The sequence below is a fragment of the Chamaea fasciata genome, unplaced genomic scaffold (assembly GCF_029207755.1).
Source record: "Chamaea fasciata isolate MVZ Bird 193981 ecotype frontalis unplaced genomic scaffold, bChaFas1.0.hap1 SCAF_7, whole genome shotgun sequence".
NCBI classification, from domain to species: Eukaryota; Metazoa; Chordata; class Aves; order Passeriformes; family Sylviidae; genus Chamaea; species Chamaea fasciata.
Window position 1 is genome coordinate 2,064,008 of NW_027094092.1, and position 19,838 is coordinate 2,083,845.

Genomic DNA, 19,838 nt, shown 5'->3' on the forward strand with positions numbered 1-19,838 from the left:
ACACTTTTTTTTCATGGATACATGGATGGAAATACAGGGCACTGCCTTCAGTGCTGCATATAAATTAAAAAATAAAACTGAACCACACTGACTCACAGGTGTTACAAGGATATTTTTAGATTATGTAGAAAAAATACTGTATGTTCTCAGCATATCCCACATCCATTATTAAGATATCCAAACCAAAAAGCTTGGCTTGACAGCTTGCTTGCCTTGAGAATTAGTAGTATGAAAAAACTGGCCAAAGCTACTGTCAATACTTGGGCGTCCCACTTGGACTACAGACACAGTAAAATCTTCTGGTCTTGCTCCAGTCAAGTGACTGGAATTAATTTTCCCATCGTGTCCAACTAAGACTGACAGTTTTCCTAATATATACCAAAAAACCCTCTAAAATGGTTCAAGGTAAATACACACAGGGCCAGCTGTGGAGATTAACATGCAAGTAAACCTTTGAATCTGTTACTTCACAAAAGCACCAGCTGAAGCCAAACAGCTTCCTAACGAGGCTAAATGAAAGCTACTGGCCTCATTTCAGGTGAGTCCACTGAGTAACAATCCATGAAGTATATATTGTAGACATTACCATAAAGTTCAAGATTTCTGATGAAAACTTAGCCAAGCTTATCAGTGATCTCTACCAACTCTGACGTCCCACAGTAGGATGGCTGCTATCCTGGACTGACTAGCTGTTTAATTCCTTTTATATTAAGATGACTGAAGAAATATTTAATGTTTAGACCCTCGGCTTTATCTATACCACTGATCAAAACTTCCCAATCTTCTCCTACTAATCTGCAAGATGCTTTTGCAACTAAACCTGGCAGGCCTTTGACAGCTGGCCACAAGTAAAAACACTGCTCACAAGGCAAAACAGGTCTTCAGTTTGAGGTTCTGCTGCCAAAACAAGTTAATGGAAATTCTCAGTCTGACAAGCTGGGAAGACCATTATTCTCAGGTGACCTCCAAATCAGTTGAATTCTTTCCTTTGTTGTAATGTCGATTTTTGGAAATTTAAATAAACTCACACACTTCCAACCTCTCAGCTCCAGTGTCAGAATTAATTCTATTTTTACCATTTACATTTGTGGTGGGTTGACCCTGGCCAAGAACAAAGCACCCCTCCAGCCTGTCAGTCACTACTCCCCTCAAGTGGGATGGCGAAGAAGACCAGAGGAGCAAAAGTGACAATAACAGGTTGATAAATAAAGGAAACACACACACAAAAAATTAATAGTGCAGTGATGCAAAGGCATAACCCCCTCTCAGCAGAGCAATGCCCAGCCAGTCTCTGAGCAACAGCAACTTTGGAAGGCCCCCAGTTTTTCCTGCTGAGCATGATGGTGCACGGCAGGCAATCTGGCATGGAATATCCCGGTGGTGAATCCAGGTCAGCCTTGCCAGCTGGGCCCCTCCTTCCAGCCTCCTGCCCACCCTTCTAACACCCCAGTGTTATCATACCTTTTCACTGCCAGCTTTAGAGATCCTCTCCGCTGCACTATTGCTCTCAAGGCAGATTCCTTCATCAACTCCATCATCATTAGAAAAATCATTGCTCATCTGATCACTGTGACAACTGCCTTCATTTTCAGCTCCACTGTCAGTGCAACTCTCAGTCTGAGGAGACTTCTTAAAAATAAGACATACACACTAACATTATACAATATCAAAAGTTACGTGGGACAAGAAATAACAGTGTCTGTGCAATGACAAAATCCACTCTATGAAACAGTTTCAAAAAACTCTGTAATTCAGCACCAAGAACTGACTTGTTTCTGTTGGTGTCTTCAGTCCACTTCTCCAGTGTTCCTGGGCTCTGTGTGCAACTGAAGGGTAATCAGCAGCTTTCAGACTTGGCAAGGTTATTTTTGTTACTAGCCTATTCCACGCACTAGCTATCCCAATTCAGTACCTGGAAGTCTGATACTATACAACACACCTGTTGTACCATAGCCCTGTTAATCAGAACTGACTGAAAATATTTTCAATCACAAAGAGGTTTTTTTGCCGTTTTAATTACAGTAAGACTGATTAGTGTGCTGTTACCTTAACAGCATGGTGTCACCCACATGGTGAATGCAGCTCACTCAGAATATTCACCTCTGACCTGATCCTCTCGCCTCTGGGTAATTGTTTTGATTTTCTGATAGCTGTTAATTTTATCTGAGTTCTATTCTCCCAGATCAATCTTCATTGTCATTTATGCCCCCTGCCCAGTGACACTTTGAGAGGTATCAAATTGTCCACATGGCATCCTTCCTAAGACAAGAGTTTGTAGAGAGCCAGAAAAGCCTCTCCATATGCACATCCAGGCAGTATTTCTCTTATACCAGTGCAAGCTAACAAATGTTTTCAGGAATGAAATTAGAGGAGTTACTTTGATCTTCAGTGCAAAACGCACAGGAAATACTTCCTGATGAATGCAACTGCACAACATGAATTTTGGTCAAAACCCGAAAAGTAAAAAGCCAGAAGATGGATGGGAAAAAATAGAATTTTTAAAATCTTATTTCTACAGTATACACTACATGGGTGCATAGGGTAAAGAGCATTTTATGTATACAAATGGTATTGTTAAAATGGGTTTACAAGACTGGAATTTTGATTTTCTTAATGAGAAACTTGAAGGAACTTAAATGCTTTTCTCTGAAACCAAATACTTTACCTCATCTTCAACATCAATAAAGACACTCATGTCCAACTCCTCTGGAAAAGTCATGCGATCATTGAGTTTAATTCTGTGCATCGTGGTGTAATCGAAGTCAAATCTCTTCAGCTGCAACGTCAGCAGGTATGGAAAGTGCAAGAACCGCAGACCCTAAATGAAACAAGGACAAGATTATGCCCGTTATCAGGATTGGCATTTACTGAAAGTAACTTTGGCAAATCATTTGACCAGTCTTTACCTTCCTTGCATCACATTTCTTCTTACATCGCTCACAAAAGTACTGATTTGGGCCATCCAGGATCTCAGGCTGAATGAAAGCATGCAGTGCTTCTTCCTAAGAATAAAAACATGTTACCCCATTTTTAAAGAGTGTCTCCTCCGCAGGTATAAATTTACAATGAGATTGCAAACACATACAAATACTTCATTTAAATCCACCAAAATTTGATTGACAAACTTTGGTACTGACACAATATTCAGGTAAACAGGGGCAGAAATCAACCTCTCTACCCAGCCCGAGGTAAACAGTAAAATCACAATTAACTGTATCTCATTCAGTATTTGATGAATCCCAATTGTCTTTGGTTTCATAGTTACATTTACTCCTGTTACCTTGCACATCACATTTAGTCACGTCTGTGGAGTCATCTGCTGTGAAAATGAGCTTATTTTTAAACCCTGCCTTGTCCTTGTTCTCGCAGAATTTTGTGATGGTTCTTGAGTTTTTCTCAAGCTATCCCACCCAATATTTAGAGGGGGAAAGAGGAAGTGGCAGAAAAAAAAAATGTTGCTCAGTTTCTGAATGCTCTGAGTGAAGATAGCCTTAGTCCTGTTCCACTCAGGGTCACAGGAAACTACATTTGTAGATCCTATTTTTAAATCCAAGCTGGGAAAAGGACAGAGGGAAGAGTATTTGAGTTTTGCCCCCAAAGGAGTGAGAATCAGATTTGGCCATCTCTATAAAGACAGAAGTAGTTTCCTAGACAAAGCTTATGAGGCAACTAAGCAATAAATGGAATTTTGTCTTCTGACAGCTGCCTAGTTTGGGGTAGTTCAAAAAACCCCCAAAGTTCTGTCACTAATGCTTACACCCAGGACTTCAATGATTTCTACTCTGCTCCTCACTACAGCAAACAATATTCAAAATACAATCAAATTGATCATTATTCCTCTCACTAACACAATTTGCAGCAGTGACGCTGCACATTAAGATGTAAATACTTGAGAACAAACTTGTTCAAACAGAATTCAGTACGTGTATTGAGACAAGGTCACTGAAGAATTTTACCCAGAGATTTTCAAAGTTAAAACCTATAACCCAGTCAGCTTGCAAGCCAGTAGGCTCTGCGTTTTTCAACTCAAGTGGAAGCCAGAAGTTCTTTGTTCACCCATGAAGGAATTCAAATACAACTTGCAACAATCAAGTTTTTTAAATCATCATCTGTTAATGAGGGGCTGTGGCTGTTCCCCTGAAGTCTGAGTAAGTGAGAAGGGGCTTAACTGGGCAAAGTAAACTCAGCAGTCAACATGGCTGGCAAAGAACGTAAGACTGCTATCTAATTCGTGTTGTTTGGCAAATCCCACTTTGGGAACAAATCAAGGATATGCCAAGTTCTTCACAACAGCCCCCAATTCTTCCCTTCTCCTTTCTTTCCAAGAACAGAGGCAAGCAGCAAGAACAACAGAGCAATTAGTTTGCAAAAGCTCTGTTGCTGTTCTAGGAGAAAGGACTTCTGAAAAAGGATTTTATTCCAGGTGACAACTATTTACAAAAATGAAAGACCTGCCAAACTCCATAGAACAACTGTACAGTGAAGGCAGTCATCTCAATTTCCCATTTTTTTAGCTAGCCAAAAAGGCCTTTGAACAGCCCTGAAATCACAGCTCTTGGGCAGAGACTCTCCAGACATGTGAAAACCTTTAAGAGTCTGAACTGAACTGCTGTCTATGTCTTTACTTCCTAGGCCACAGAGGCTGAATTGCTTTTTACTCTGGGACCACAGACAGCTAACGTTTAGTAAGATTATGTACTGAAATGTGAGGAAACTCGTTCTAAAATGTAAGAAAAAAGACCAAGCTAGAACCGGCTTAAAAAGAAAACAGAAGAAACTCATTGATGTATTTTGACTATTATTCAGAACTATTTCAGTGAAAGCAAAAGAAGTTAATGGCCAACACAGAAAACATGAATCAGAAAACATCACATAATGACATCATAATCACAGTGACAGAACTCTCTCTTGTGAGCCAAATGCCAGTTAAGAAAAATGTATTTCAAGTGTAAGAAAAAAGTTGCAGCTCATGTATCAGCACGAATATAAATGGGAATATATGAAGGATTGGACATAAATGATTGTGTAATGCTTATGTAGACTCATGTGATGTGCAATTTAACAAGGAAACACCCCACTATTTTTTATGTAAGGCAAGAAGTGATGATGCTTTAGACCCCTGAGAAGGCAATGAAGCATTATTACATCACTCTTGAGGTTTCACTGCTTGCCACACATAGTGAGCTGTGCTTTGAAAGGCCTGATTGAAGCTCCTGGGACCCCCATTTACAAGCCATGTATTTTTCAATCCTTGGACAATGACCACTGCTGCTCCCCTGGCTGACTCTTTTGCCTCCCGCACACTCTTTACACCAAGGTTAGTTCTGCTGATGAGGAGGTTTCTTAATACAATTCCTATTCTAGTGCAGTTCACTGCTCTCTGCTCTGACAGTCTGCTCAGCAAAAGCAGGGACAAAGCTGCCAAGCTGCACAGCCCATCACAGCACACACCCCCTGCCCTGCAGCGTCACCAGAAGCCAGTGTTACCTCAGGAGTCATCTCCAAAGGGGCAGCTGTTACCTACCCCTGGAGTTACTGAGCATTTCCAAAATCCCCTACACACACACACCTCAAAATAAAGCACAAGTGATCAAGGGACATACTAGGATGACAAAAGCTATTTAAACTTCTTTCTAGTTCCAAGAATCAAAAGAACAATACTGGCTGAAAGCAATTTCTGGAGATCATCTGATCCTAATCCCTTGCTCAAATCGGGTCCAACTTTAAGCATATTGCTCAGAGCCTTGTCCAGCCAAGTTCTGAGTGTATCCAGTTTTTAATACTCTGAGGTTTCTATCACTTAGCACACTAAAATGCTGTAACAATTCAACCTAATTATTGTCTGGCTCAAGAGAGGCACTGCAGAAAACCTTCTCTCCATAAAAATGCATTAAGATCTAGCCAAGAGTTTGACAGGTGCCCTACTGCAAGCATTCCTAAATGTGTAAATTTGTAAGACTTCTGAATAGGGCAGTAGGACCTTTATGAAAACTTACACATCAAATGGTATTTAGGCAAAACTGCTCTTGGAAAAAGCTAGAAACTAACTGCCATTTCAGCTTTTCAGAGCTCATCAGTTTTCCTGTATTCAAAGAGTACGCTCAGTGAAAAATACAAGACCTTGCTCCTGATCTAGCTTTAAAAACAAAAGGGAATTACCACATCATCCGTATTCTGCCTTCAACAGTTTGGCAAGGACACCGCAAAGTAAGTTCACATGAAGTTCAAATTAATTCCTGCCCTAAGAAGGACTATTTGTCTACATACTTACACTCCCAAAAGAAAAGCTATGCTACAAAAGATCTTGAAAACTAACAACACAACTGTAATTGCTACACCTCCAGAATACTCGGATCATTATTAGTTTTCTGTTGTTACAAATCAACTCTCACTGTCTTCTAGTAACATAATTTCAGCATCACTGCTATTTCCTAGTTACATCTTCCTTTCTCTCTGCTGTTCATCCTGCAAAATATGTTTTTTACTGCAAAACATTTCAGCTTATGCCTAGTGCTGTTAAATTCAGGCATCTATACAAAAGACACTAGTACCTACAAAAACCAGAATGTGAACTGCTGCTCCTGTTTACCTCCCAGAAATAAGCCAAATGTTTTTACGCCTGGATTTCTACTGACCTCAAGAAAATCCTGATTCAGGGGGGTTTTGATACCATACCCTTGAACAATGCAGATTACATAAGTACTTGTTCAGAAACCATCTCGAGTTTCTGAACAAGTACTCATGTACTTATCAGTACACTGACAACATCTCAGTGCCCCAGAGCTGCCCTAGTGAGTTTCGCAGCTATGCTACATGGAGTCGGGGGATAGGGTGGGGAATCAGAAAAACTCCAAATGCAAACCTTAAGAACCACAATGAAGAATTTCAGAATTAATTCATAGCAGGAAATAAAGAAAGCATGACGTTATCCTTCCCAGTTTTTTCAAGGTCCCCACGTACTCAGAATACACATAACAATGCAACATTTCAAGTATCCACATTTCCTTGGTAGTACACAATGTCAAACAGTGGGATAATGCTCTTTAAATGGCATTCTACAGATTAACCTTACTTAAGGTCCATCCATCCATTCTTATTCGAAAGTAATGGAAAATCACTTACCTCTAACTAGAGTTCTTTGAAGGTAGTATCCTCCTTAGATCCCCTATCTTGGGTTGTGTCGCCTGCTGCAAGTTCCCTCAGGAGCTGACTAGCAAGGTCTAAAAAGTTTTACAGTCCCTTCCATAAGCCCTATTAGCGCATGTGTGAAGTTTTTGATCTCTCAGACCCTTTTGCCTGCACCTACTAAATCACATCATCTATGGATCAATGGAGGATACTACCTTCAGAGAATTCCATTTAGAAACAGGCGATTTTTCCCTTCTCCAAAAGCAAGTATCCTCCATATCTCCCCACTGCTGAAGACTACAGAACTAAAAATTACATCTGCTATCAATCGTACATATGCAGGGAGGAGAATCAACTGAATGTAATCAGAGTAGGAATTGAAAAAGCTCAAAAATTGAAGCATCGATACAAATTGCAACCATGTAAGTTTGTGTAACAAAAATCTTAAAACTATTTTCCTCGGTGTAGTAAACCCAGTAAATGCTGACTGAAAGGAAAAATATCAAATACTTTTAAAAGTAATCTGATATTTTAGTCCTTATTTATTCAAGTTTTCTGTTTTTACGAATGGACAAGGTCTTTTTATAGCATTGCACTACAGACTTGTCCACTAAGGAAAAAAAATTTCCATTTGTGGCACACAAACAATGCATTGTTAAATGCAGAATTAAACTACGTGGACTGAATAGTTTTCATTACTTTTAACAGATCATAAAATTTTAATTATTGAATAAAAATTACAACAAATAAAATTTGGTTCAGGGAATACTGCTAGAAATTAAGGTTAAAAGGTGAAAAGGGAAGCCATCTGCATAAAATATCAATCTGTATTAAGACAGCTTCAATTAGCTGGATAGTTCCAGAAAATTTTAATGCAATCTTAAAAGGAATTCAAAAGACGTTACTAAGTTGAATCCTTTTTCCAAGATCAATGTGCCTCACCTTTTACTACTTCTCAAGATTGGTATTTAAAGTTTCAAAGTATGAAGTACTTTGAAGCTATACTGCAGTTTAAATTAATGGTAATAATTTTTAACAGAATTACTGTTAAGAATTCTGGACTATTATTGCTTTAAAAATATTGCCAGTACACTAAATAAAGAAGGAAAAATACTTAATATATAATAAACAAGCCAAAGACTTGTTTGATTTATTCTTATTCTTTCATACAACTCCATTCGTAGTGAATTTCAGAGTTTGTAATCTTTTTTTATTTCAAGGGGATGGAAAAACTCAAACAAAAGAACTTCCACAGATTTACTAAGCAATAGTTATGCTCATCAGCATCAGTAAAGCTGGAGCAAAAGAGACCATGAACATTGATGCAGAACAGGATTTCTGAATCATCATCAAAGTGCTTATTAAAAGGATATGGTATTTAAGAAGTGATCTTTAAAAAGCACAGCAACAACACGGCAATTAAAGTAAAAATTTTATGTCAATGCTCTGTTCTTTCACTAAGACTTTCAATAATGCTACGAAAATTTAGCAGATGTGCCAATAAAAAGACCAACCCAAATAAAACTTTGTGATCTCAGAAAAATCTCTCAAGTAAATGCTGAAGAAAATAATTGATTACTGCAGCCCTAAGGCAATAAAGTTGCATTTCCCCTCCCCTTATACATGCACCAGTAGGACTCATTGAAGGGCAAAAGAAAAAAAAAATAAACCAAACCAAAAAATAAACCAAAAAGCCAAAAAAAAAAAAAAAGAAAAAAAAAAAGAAAAAAAAAAAGAAAAAAAAAAAGAAAAATCTTCTAGAACTTGCTAGCTGGTTCACTGCACAAAGACGAACACCCCAAGATGGAGTATCTAGGATGATACTTACCAGGGAACCAATTCTACCACTGGGGCATTATGTATTCTATGTGTGTATGGATGCACTATTAGGACCATAATAGTACACACCACGCTAGCAAACGCCTGGCTGGAGCCATAGGGCCGGATGACCAGAGGGATATCCAGGTACGTGTCGATTCTCCAGCCTTCATAGCCACACTCTAGGCACCTCACATAGTCCTTCAGTTTGCCTTGGTACAGTTGATTTATAAGGTCAGCCTGAAACAAACAGATGCAGCGACAGGGATTTTAAGAATATTAAGTTTTGCAAGAAAACGCCTTTGTGTCTATTAAGTCTTAATTGCATGGCTACACATTTAAAATACCATTGAAATACCGTTTAAAATAACATTCCTCAGCAGGACATCCACCTCCTGATTTCTTATTTTCCCCACCCAAAACATGTATCAAACAAGCTTCTCAAATCACGTTACATAAGCTTCAGTGTCCTTTACAGTCATGTCTTAAGTGACCATAAAAGCACCAAACTGAAGTTCTAAAACGAGCCAGATCTTGCAAACATTGTTAACAGACTGACCCTGCAGTCCTTGCCTGTGTCTCCAGAGAAAATTTACCAGTTACCCCCATTTACCAAAACTGGCCTGCAAGAAGGTGGCCATTTATCCAACTGTATCCTGTGCCATGACTATATTCCTAACCTTCTCCTACATTAAGAAGGGAGAGCTTGAGCTTCAAGAGGCCACAACAAAGCCTAATAAATACTGACAGCAAGGAAGTTACTGTGAGAGTTACACAATCACTTTCTGTGCTGCAAATAAAGACCGAGTATCTAGAGTGCAGAATATTCCACTTTTAAGTAGGGGAGGAAAACAGATACAACACTCTCCTGAAAGTCACACAACAGTAACTTAACTGTTGCATCGAAAAAGAAAACTACCACAGATTTTCAATAAGCTGGTATTTAAAATTTAGCAAATGACTTTTACGATCAGTAGAAAAACCAACAAACCCCCACAATACAACACTGAATGAAGACAGTTCTTCCAAGCTTACCTGCTCCGTTTGCTTCCATTTCTGCTCCAAAGCATCAAACATGACTCTACAAAGCTCCTGCACATCATGCTGCTGCCACGCTGTTAGAAATTGAAACTGGTATTAGTTAAAGCAGGAGATGTTACGAGTCCCAAAACTGACTGTACCCTGAGAATGCTTCCGAAAAAACTAATCATTAGTTTAGGTGTGCACCCACATTATTCACTACTGGGCCAGTGTTCAATTCCACAGGCAGCTGCCTCTCAGAGTAATTCAGAAAATAAGCAGCCGGCTTGCTCACAATGTTTATGCATAAACAGGAACTGTGTACACAAGCGAGACTATGTGAAGAATACAGAACTGCTAATGTACACTGGTATAAAACAAGCTGCTTCTGGTTTCTGACCCGCTTCGTACTGATTCTCCAAAACCCAAATTCCAACTCCTCATCATCATGTGATAATGGAAAAAGCAACAGGTTATGGAGCAATATTACACCACACGAGTGTAAAACAGACACACACGGTGCTTGATTTGAAGTAGACAATAATATGGGCAATTCCATAAAAGCAACATGGGCATTTGACTTTTGTGATCCAAAACAGAATCAAGTTTCCTATAAAGAATTACTTTCTTAGAAACAATTAACACGTATAAAGACAGTTTAATTACAAAAATTTTTCTGTAACTCACAGATGCCATTTCTTTAACAGTCAGACACACCCCACAACAAAGTATCCATGCAGGCTGAATCGTTTCCGTTGAAAAAGTCAATTCTATTAATTACTCTTAACTATTCTGGTCTTTTCCCCCATGAGGAGCAGTTTAGCCCCTAGCAGGCAGCAGCTGAAGCAAACCACAGCAGTTTAACAGCTGAGCCTTACCTTCACTACTGTCCCATCCAAAACTCCGTGTAACGTCTGTTGTTTCAATTGCCCTTTTTTTGCTGGTCTGCAGTAAAACAAACAGTCTTTGAAGCTGGTAGGGGATACTCCTCTCAGGATCCTCTTCAGATTCCTCAAATTCCCACCTATTTGCAATACAAGACATTTGACAAATAAAACCCCTTTGAAAACGTGACTCGAAAAGGCATTAAATCAACATTTACTACATTTCAGGTCTGCCATGTCACAGGTTAACTGCAGCTCTGTTTCTTGGGAGAAGCCAAATGCAGTTGCTTTCCATTGCTGCAGTAAATGGCAATGATACTCTTCAAATGTATAAACATAAAAACAAACGAAAATTTTGAAGCCATTCACTGTACAGACATGAACTGCACTTAGCATCAAATTTATTTTAAGTTTGATGTTTTCAAGATTCTTTAAAAAGCTCTTCCATGCCACAACCAGTAACTTATATTTTACTGAAAAGTAGAAGCTTTTGAGCAGATATAATCTAGAAGTCTATCCAGCTTGCCTTCCATTAGGATTTCCCGTATCCAAACAAGGGAATTTTGACAGGTGAAATTCCAAAGGGTCTTCTACCAATATGAACCAGCACAAATTCAAGAAGTTTTTGATTCTATATACTCACTTATACAATGCATTTCTAAATTCAGGAGTCATGAAAAGTGTTTGCAGAAGGCTGTTCAAGTAGCAAGTCATTGCTTGATTTACCAGCCCCACATAACCTAAAAACATGAGAATAATGAGATGGAAATAATGCAAAAAGATGGCAAATCACTTCAAGAGTTAAAACACTTGACAAGAAAACAATTCTGTGACAGTGTTTAAGAACTGCATTCGTCTGTTATTCTTTATTGTTATTTACACTATAAATGGAGGGAATGTTATAATTTCTGAAAACAATAGAGAATAAAAATATATATAAAAAAAAGTAATTCTCCTGAATGACATGAAGCTGTTTTTTTGGTCACAATAAAAAGCAATATTTAATGCTGAATACTACACCAATGGGGATGTAGGTAACTATATATACTTTAATAGCAGATTTAAATATTTTACAGAATAAACTAGAATTTTCTAAGAAACAATTGTATATCAGCTTACTTATTGCTTGATGTCTGCTAAAAGTATCCCAGTAGTAACTGTTAATATAATTTGTATCTGCACTGGTTTTATTATTGTTTTCAAATCAGAAATTAAAAAAAAAAAACAAACAACTCACTACGCACACAACACTTTTATCCTAAACGCCTTCCCCTTAAATAATGAATAAAAAAACCTAATTGAACTACTAAAACTCTACTGCCATTTTTACTAGCTGAAAATGTAATTATTTACTTATATTAATCTAAGCTCTAATTAAAAGATTTTCTCCAAAACATGCAATATTGGCAACAACTGATAAGCAAGGAGCATATACTGAAGCATAGTATCATGAAGAAATTAAAAAAGCCTTTTTATAATCCGAAAATTACTGGAAAAAAAAAAATCTCAGTACCACACTAGTAATGAAAAGGCAGCTATTCCACACACGGGCATTTTCCGTGAGGAGACTGAGTCTGAACATTTGCACTTTATTTATTACTCTACACTATATAAATCATCTTTTCGGTTTTATTAAATATTAAAAAAAGGCTGATAAACTTCCTTATTTGTGAAACAAGGCCTTAAGCAGGTGGGCAGTGGTGCAAGGCGAGTGTCAGCTTTGTGGCTGCTCAGTCACTTTGCTCTGAGGAGTTTCTCTCCTGGCAGCTGTGATTTGCTGTCTCCTCCTGCCCTGCTGAGCAGCCTCCCCGAACCCGGCACTCCCGTCCCCAGGGAGGCCCTGCTGGCTGGGGGATGCAGGAAGAGCCTCTTGGGGAATGCTCCTGGAGGCAGAGAGAGTGCAGCCCCTGGCAGGAATTCCCAGGCCGAGCGGAGATGTGGCAGGAGCCCCTCCAGAACAGGGTATCCAGCCCTCCTTCAGCCTGAGCTGGGCACTCTGCTATCCAACCCTGACCATGAACCAGGGACAGGCAGCACACAAACACTGCAAAGCAGGACCCTGACAGAGTCTGAATTACCTGTCCCAAGTAAGGAAAGGATGGAATACAGTTCTTCCATTTCTAAAGTGATGGGAGAATATCATAAAAAACATGAATAAAAAAATGCAGCAGTGATGTGGGTACTTTAAAAATAAATTGCAATTTATTAAAAAAACCCCCCCACAATCCTGAGGTGCTGCTATTTGAAAATGTGCTAAAACAACTACAGACTAGCATTGCCTTTATAAGAAGGAACACAATACCTGTCTCTGATTTGCTCAGGACTGAAGAATAGGAATAGCTTTGACTGACATAGTCATTGGTACATCCAATGGAGCCTTCTCTCGGAAGAGGGCCTATAAATCTCTCCTGTGCACCGTCCTCGGTGGTACCTGACTCCTCCTGGGAACACAAACATACCCATCACGTGCACAAGTCAGACAACACATTTTTACTGAAGTACCTAGGACATTTACTTTTCTCTCGTGGCTAAGAAACCAATTTTGCTAGGAACATCACACAATTTTTTCCAAATTGCGGATACACGGTGTAACTTTAGTTCTGCCCTCCAAATTCTCAAGCCCTTGACACATTGTTCTTAGCACTGGCAGAGGGAAAGGTCCTTTGGAATGCTCCACAACCAAATACAGTATGACAATGCACAAAACAAGCAAGTTGGCAATTTAGCATCTCCTGTGCTTCAAGTTTTCTGCACTGAAATACAGAGTAAGACATTTTCCAGATGTATAAATTTCACTTCATTACTCATTCAGAATCATTCTTAAATTCTGATCTCATGCACAGACATTCATATGTGAGGGCTTTTTCCCTCTGCCAGGTAATTAAATTCCACAACAAAGGCTAAGTAAGCCAGCATTATACTGATACAAGAGCTAAGTAATAAATCTTAATATATCACTAGTCTATCCAATCCTTGATTTGAATATACTGCAGCTGCGTGTATCACCTATTTGAGAAACAGAAAATTTCAAAATATTTGTTATGGCAGACAGTGGCTTCTAGCAACACTGCCAACTCCTCATATATATATATATAAAAATGTATATATGTTTATGTATATATGTACATGTATTTGTTTCTTTATTTTTCCATAAAGGTAAATAAATGTGGAAGCAGCTGACTGCTGTCAGTCCAGGGCTGTCATTTCTGACAACTCTGCCAAAGGCCTAATATTGCTTTTAAACACCCAGAGGAAAGGGATTGGATATATGATTAAATATGTATTGTTAAGACTCATCTCTGAACGCGTTGAAGATTAATTAGTTATAGTACCTTAAAAAATTCCTTGCAGCAAATATCACATAAATATTTGACGAGCATGAACAGAATGACAGCAAATCATTACTAATGGAATTGGACCCACTCAGGAGAAATGTGAATACAGATGTAAACATAGTCAAAGACTGCTGAGAAGGCTCCCAAAGAAGCTTAGGATGAAATACTCAGCCCAGTTTTATTTCATGTTCTGATCTTACACGTGCACTACAAAGAGCACACACCTCTCCCCAGCACTGGCTTATGTAGCTGAGTGAAGATTTTACTCACCTGCATTACGTGAGGCTGTTCACCATCCTTGTCTGTCAAATGCAGAAAGTTCTTCTTCCCTGGCTCGAAACCAGCATCAAGAATGGTTTTGTCACTGTTCTGATCTATTGGAGTCTGCCAGAAAGGAGTAAGACAACAGAAAGAGCACTTTTTAGAAACAGATCTATATGCAATTAACAGATTCCATCCAAGTACACTGCTTGATGTGGTTGCTGACACAGTAAGACTGCATGAAAATAAATAATTATCCAGTAAACAAAACACACATCATCAGTACTGAAATCACTTGGGAACAGTTTAAGAAACATTACAATCTAATGCAGTTAGTTAATCTTAACAGTTGGTTAATCTATTCAGGAGCCAGACACTGGTCTGAAAGTTTCTTGTGAACATCATATTATCCAGTGTCCTCTATAGCATGCAGACACTTTTTTTTCTTTAAAAGAGAAAAAGAAATTACTTTCAGCCGGCATAACCACGACCTGAAATAAACTAATGTCCATTTCTTAATAAATCCTAGAAAGTTTTCTATGTGCATCTACAGAAATAATATTAACTAAAATCAACACTGATTTACAATAAAGCAGAGGAGCGATATTAGTAATTTTTTCAATATAATGTATTAAAATGGGTCTAAGAAACATCAGGACTCACTACACAACATGCTGCTGCTGAGAAGAAAACATTTCTCAAACAAGACCACAGGAAACGGAGACTATTTATCATGGGTATTATTATTAAACATACACACTGATAACAAAAACTAATATTGCATCTGAACGATCATATTAATTTCTGTTTAATGATTAAACAGCTGTATCATTAAAGAGCACACTTTGAGACTAAAACTCGGCCAAACCAACACAGTGGCATCGGCCTGCTGCGGTGCACCCGGCACCACCAAGATGTCAGAGGAATGAAATGAGCACTGTGCAGCTCAGCAGGAGGTTTTGCCGGCAGAGGAAACGTGGCACTGCTGCCATACCGTGTCAGTGACAGCGTCTCCGTTGCCCCACACCAAATCAAAGGAGCCGCTGGCGTAGCCCACTTTGGCAGCCACGTCCTCAAAGAGCCGTCTGAGCGGCGTGGAAGCCGGCAGGTTCAGCGTGACGCGCTCGTTCACCGTCTTGGAGTTGGTGGTGTCCTGTATGATGCACAGCACCCTGGGCTCCTCAGCAGCACATTCTGCCTGCAATGACAGCACACAGCAAGTCAGGAGCCAAAGCAGGGACACGGAGGAGTTAAACTGAAAAATCAAAACGAGACTTCACCGATAAAATGTAGTGTACTTTTAAAACCTAAGGTTCCTAAAACCGGACTTTATTTTCCAGAGTAAGCATGATGAGAAAATAAGGAACCTTCCAGTTTTGGAAAATCTATAAAAACGAGCTCCATTTTTATAGAACAAGAAGGAATTTGTACGGGTGTGGGGACAGAGAAACCGCTCAAGTTCCGCACAGAATTTCAGCCAGCAAGCAGATAGAAGACTGCTTCAAAATCTGGAACAGACTTCCAAGTGATCGCTTCCAGCTCATATTTTCCTTTGACACAATCATAAATCCTGCTGAGGCAGAATATACCTTTTGTGACTTTCAGGAATGCAACCCAGAAAAATTACAAGCTTCCAAGCAACCTTGGAAGCTGACCACTAAACAAAAAGTTTCATAATCAAGCCACCAACTTCCTACTAACTCCACTGCTGTCTGAGTTGCAGGAGTTGCAGTCTTCCGCCTGAATGAATTAAGAAAATTAGCATGGACAAATGGGTCCTGGACAGAGTAAAGAGAGTTTAAACAGAAACTTCAGTGTATCTGAAATCAGAACAATAATGATCTCGAATGAAAGTGGCAATGGAATAATAATAATAAAAGTTTCTGGACCCAGGTAAGTCAAGAAAAATGACATTTTTCCAACACTGAAAACCCGGGAAGTCAAAGATCTAAGCACAATCAATTAATTCTCTTAATTGTCCAAAACTGTAGAATAAGAAAGAATAACTGATATTTAAATACACATCTCATAGGAAAGGATCAGGTAAGTAAAAAGGAATTAGTCCTTCAGAGACTCAGCCTTTTCAAGCTGCAACACACAGAAGCATTAGTAATGCATTGTCAGAGTGCCCAAATCTCAGTTCACGGCTAAAGGCCACAGCACCCAAAAAGGCAAAAATCCCATGCAGTGCTATCACGACTCTCAGTGGATAAGAACAACAAATGGCAATCATGTTCATGCTCAAACTCTCAGCCACATCACAAGCAGCTTCTAGAGGATACAGAATTACAAAGAAAATCCTTCAGAATCCCCTGTATTTCTACACAGCCAGCCTCACAACACAGATGGGCACCACCAAAATGGTACAGCCCCTTTTGAGAGCTCTTACATCACCAAACCCTTGGAAAAGGAACACGGACATTCCAGCTGATGCTGCATGCCTTCATTACAGGGGATTGCAAGATCTGCTGGCAGCGTTCACACAAACGTTAGCTGACTGCAGCATCTATTCCTATCAGCATCACAAAAAAGTTGTTAGAGGAAGGCAAATGAAACCACCCTCGACCCAATCTGTATGACGTTAGTTTGCTTTTGACTGGGATTTTTTTTAAGACTTTGGAATGCAATTTCTTTAGGTTTATCAAATGAAATATCCTGTGTGGAAGCCTTTATTAACTGCATGCTCAAAAAGAGTCAAAGCACCATTTACAGCAAATCTGTAACATTTCATCCTTATGGGAGAATTTTACATTTATGAACTAGTTTCCAAGAAGACACACAAAACTATTCCTGAAACATTAACCACACATTAAGAAGAAAACACAATTTGGAAGTCAAAGTAATTTTGACATATTATATTCTCACTTTCATCTACAGCACCCACAGAGACAAACAGGGCTGTACTTAAGTAGACTAAAATTAAATTACACCAGTGATTACTTCTCCTGGGGTCTTTCCTTAAAAATTTCCCAGCACAGCATCTTTTTTTTGGTTTTAATTTTTTTTCCTTTTTTGCTGAAGAAGCAAGTTCTCGCTTTCACTGGGTGGTTAGGAAAGAGAAAGTAAAACTTGCTCAGTGGTCTTCTTTCCTGAGGTTTTTGGGTTGTTTTTTTTTTTTTTGAGAAGGTGAGCAGCATGTCGGACCCAACAAACTTTGTAAGATCAACCTGTATTTACATGCAGGTGCCTCAGCAATGGTAGAGACTTGCTGTGAGTAAGAGCCCACCCTCCACTATAGAACACTGCAGGGAGGTTAAGGAGCATTTGCCACTATTCACACAGGTTCACCTTGGAAAACAGAAGTTAATTCCGATTTAATTACCCCCACACTGATTTTGCATTGATGCTGTAACTTGATGGGCTACTGTGTATGATCATGTCATGTGTAGTTCTCCACTGGAGACTCAATTCCAGGCGCTAACTGCCCTTACATAACCAACACCAACTCTGCCCCTCCCTGCAGGAGTTCCCCCTGGAAAGGCAACTCCTCCCACTCACCCTGCTGCCCCGCATGGTGAAGCAGTTGTGCCTTGCATTGGAGTTGCTACTGAAAATAACGAGGCACAGGGTATCTGAGGGCTGGAAATAACGTTGTGGAACAAATGACAGACGATTACAGAAGATTTGCTGGTTGGGTTGCTGGATGCTGCACGTCACACAAGGCCTCCCTCCCTTGCTCACAGGTGTAATTCTGACAGACTGAACTGGTTTAACTCGGGGTCAGGATAGCAAAGGGTATTAAGCCGTCATTCATTCACGCTGCCTCCACCTCAAGTTGTTAGCAGTAAACAGACAAAGCAAAAATAAGCTCAGCCCGACTCTGCTCATGGAGAGCATTCACACACAGCAGCTGAACTAGGAGACAACAACACAACACCTTGTCTGGGGCTACTTTACTACAGAAATAGTGTGAAAAGCAAGACCGGCCAGTGATGGAACCCTCAGCTATTCTGACAGGCTGTTATCAAACCTAGCCCCCAACAGAAACACGGAAATTAATTTTAACCATTACATAATGGGATGTATTATGAGAGTAAAACAATTCCTTTTTTAATACAGAGAGAGCCAAAGCCACCAGTGTAAAAGCATATAAACGCATACTCAGTTTGAAGCTACCATTAAGACTGAACACATACATCATCTTTGGATTCAAGAACATGCACAGTGACTTTAATGTCAATAGCTCATGCTCATGTTAAAATAAACAGAAGCTACAGCATCATGCTGCTATTATGTTTCTTGGTTATCATTTTATAAAGTTGATTTCATCTGTCTACCTGTGCAAATTTCTTCTTCATTTCAGCAAAGATACTCTGTCTGCAACTCCAAAACACATCCTACAGCATACGAAAACAAAATTAACAAGTCATAATAATTGAAAGTTGTAAACTGACTTTTATTTTACATAAAGTCACTTCAATAGTATTAAAAAACAATCATTACTGAGTTTGGAACCACCATTCACAGAATAACTCAAGAAGGAATAGCCTATTTTAATATTTAAATTATCACAGGAGCAGTGATACAGACAATGTCAGTTAAGTTGTAATACATTTCCTAAAGTAAGAAGTGAATGGATAAAAAAACGTAAATAACAATTCAAGACATAAATTCATACTAACACTTTCCTTGATCATAACATGCCACAGACACAGGTAAATATTTTACCTCAAATGGTTCAAGGGTAGGATTAACATATAACCCTGTGATTCAGTTTACTATTGTATTTATAATTTATGAAGCTGTCCAGTTTCATATGAAACTGGTTCTTTCACGCCTGAATTATTTCCTGTAGGGAAGTTTTATTAATATGAGCCCATTTTGAAGTGTGCAGCTGAAGGTGGTAAAGAGATGAAGTTAGTGACTTTATTCCTACCACTCTTAAAGAAAGCCTGCCTTGGTATCTCTGATGTGTCATCAAAAATTCAACAACAAACATTAGCTGCACAAAACTGTCTCCTGACTAAACATCAAATTAACCAGTTTCTGAATCTCGAGTGGTGCACATCGTGTTTTTCCAGAAAGGAAAAACAGGAAGTGAGAATGAAGATGCTCAAAACATCACTGCTCTTCTCCAAATTCCTTCAACTGTGCCCTCAGTAAAGATTATTAAAACAAAAACCACTGACACGATCTTTGCTGACGTGCCCTATTTGTCCCACCAAATGACCTACAAAAACAGCCCAAATTAGACTACTGCTTTTAATTTCTCAGCAGGATGACACGTAAGGCAAGACTTTTTTCTTCAGGTACCAAGAACTGAAGATTCAGTTTGGAAGTTTTAATATGTCATGACTGTGACGAGCAGTTTCCTTTACACACCAGTCTGTAATTTCAGTTTTGAAGGATTTCAGATTTTAATCACACAACTTAAATGTTTTGCTGCTTACTG

At 39.0% G+C, this 19,838-nt stretch overlaps 1 protein-coding gene across 3 annotated transcripts in view; it reads right to left on the reverse strand.

Moving 5' to 3' along the window:
* Nucleotides 1-19,838, reverse strand: part of USP47 (ubiquitin specific peptidase 47) — a 49,564-nt gene that overhangs the window by 16,711 nt on the left and 13,015 nt on the right. The window contains exons 2-12 of one of the 3 annotated variants that reach the window (XM_066187208.1): nt 18,724-18,783; nt 15,441-15,644; nt 14,456-14,569; nt 13,153-13,291; nt 11,494-11,590; nt 10,845-10,990; nt 9,982-10,061; nt 9,037-9,186; nt 2,907-3,002; nt 2,666-2,818; nt 1,462-1,626 (exon numbers count right to left, since the gene is read on the reverse strand). In XM_066187208.1, the coding sequence (XP_066043305.1) occupies nt 1,462-1,626; nt 2,666-2,818; nt 2,907-3,002; nt 9,037-9,186; nt 9,982-10,061; nt 10,845-10,990; nt 11,494-11,590; nt 13,153-13,291; nt 14,456-14,569; nt 15,441-15,644; nt 18,724-18,783 (1,404 nt within the window). Of the gene's footprint in view, nt 1-1,461; nt 1,630-2,665; nt 2,819-2,906; nt 3,003-9,036; nt 9,187-9,981; nt 10,062-10,844; nt 10,991-11,493; nt 11,591-13,152; nt 13,292-14,455; nt 14,570-15,440; nt 15,645-18,723; nt 18,784-19,838 lie in introns of all 3 variants that reach the window. The other 2 variants (XM_066187207.1, XM_066187209.1) reach the window with 2 other exon arrangements.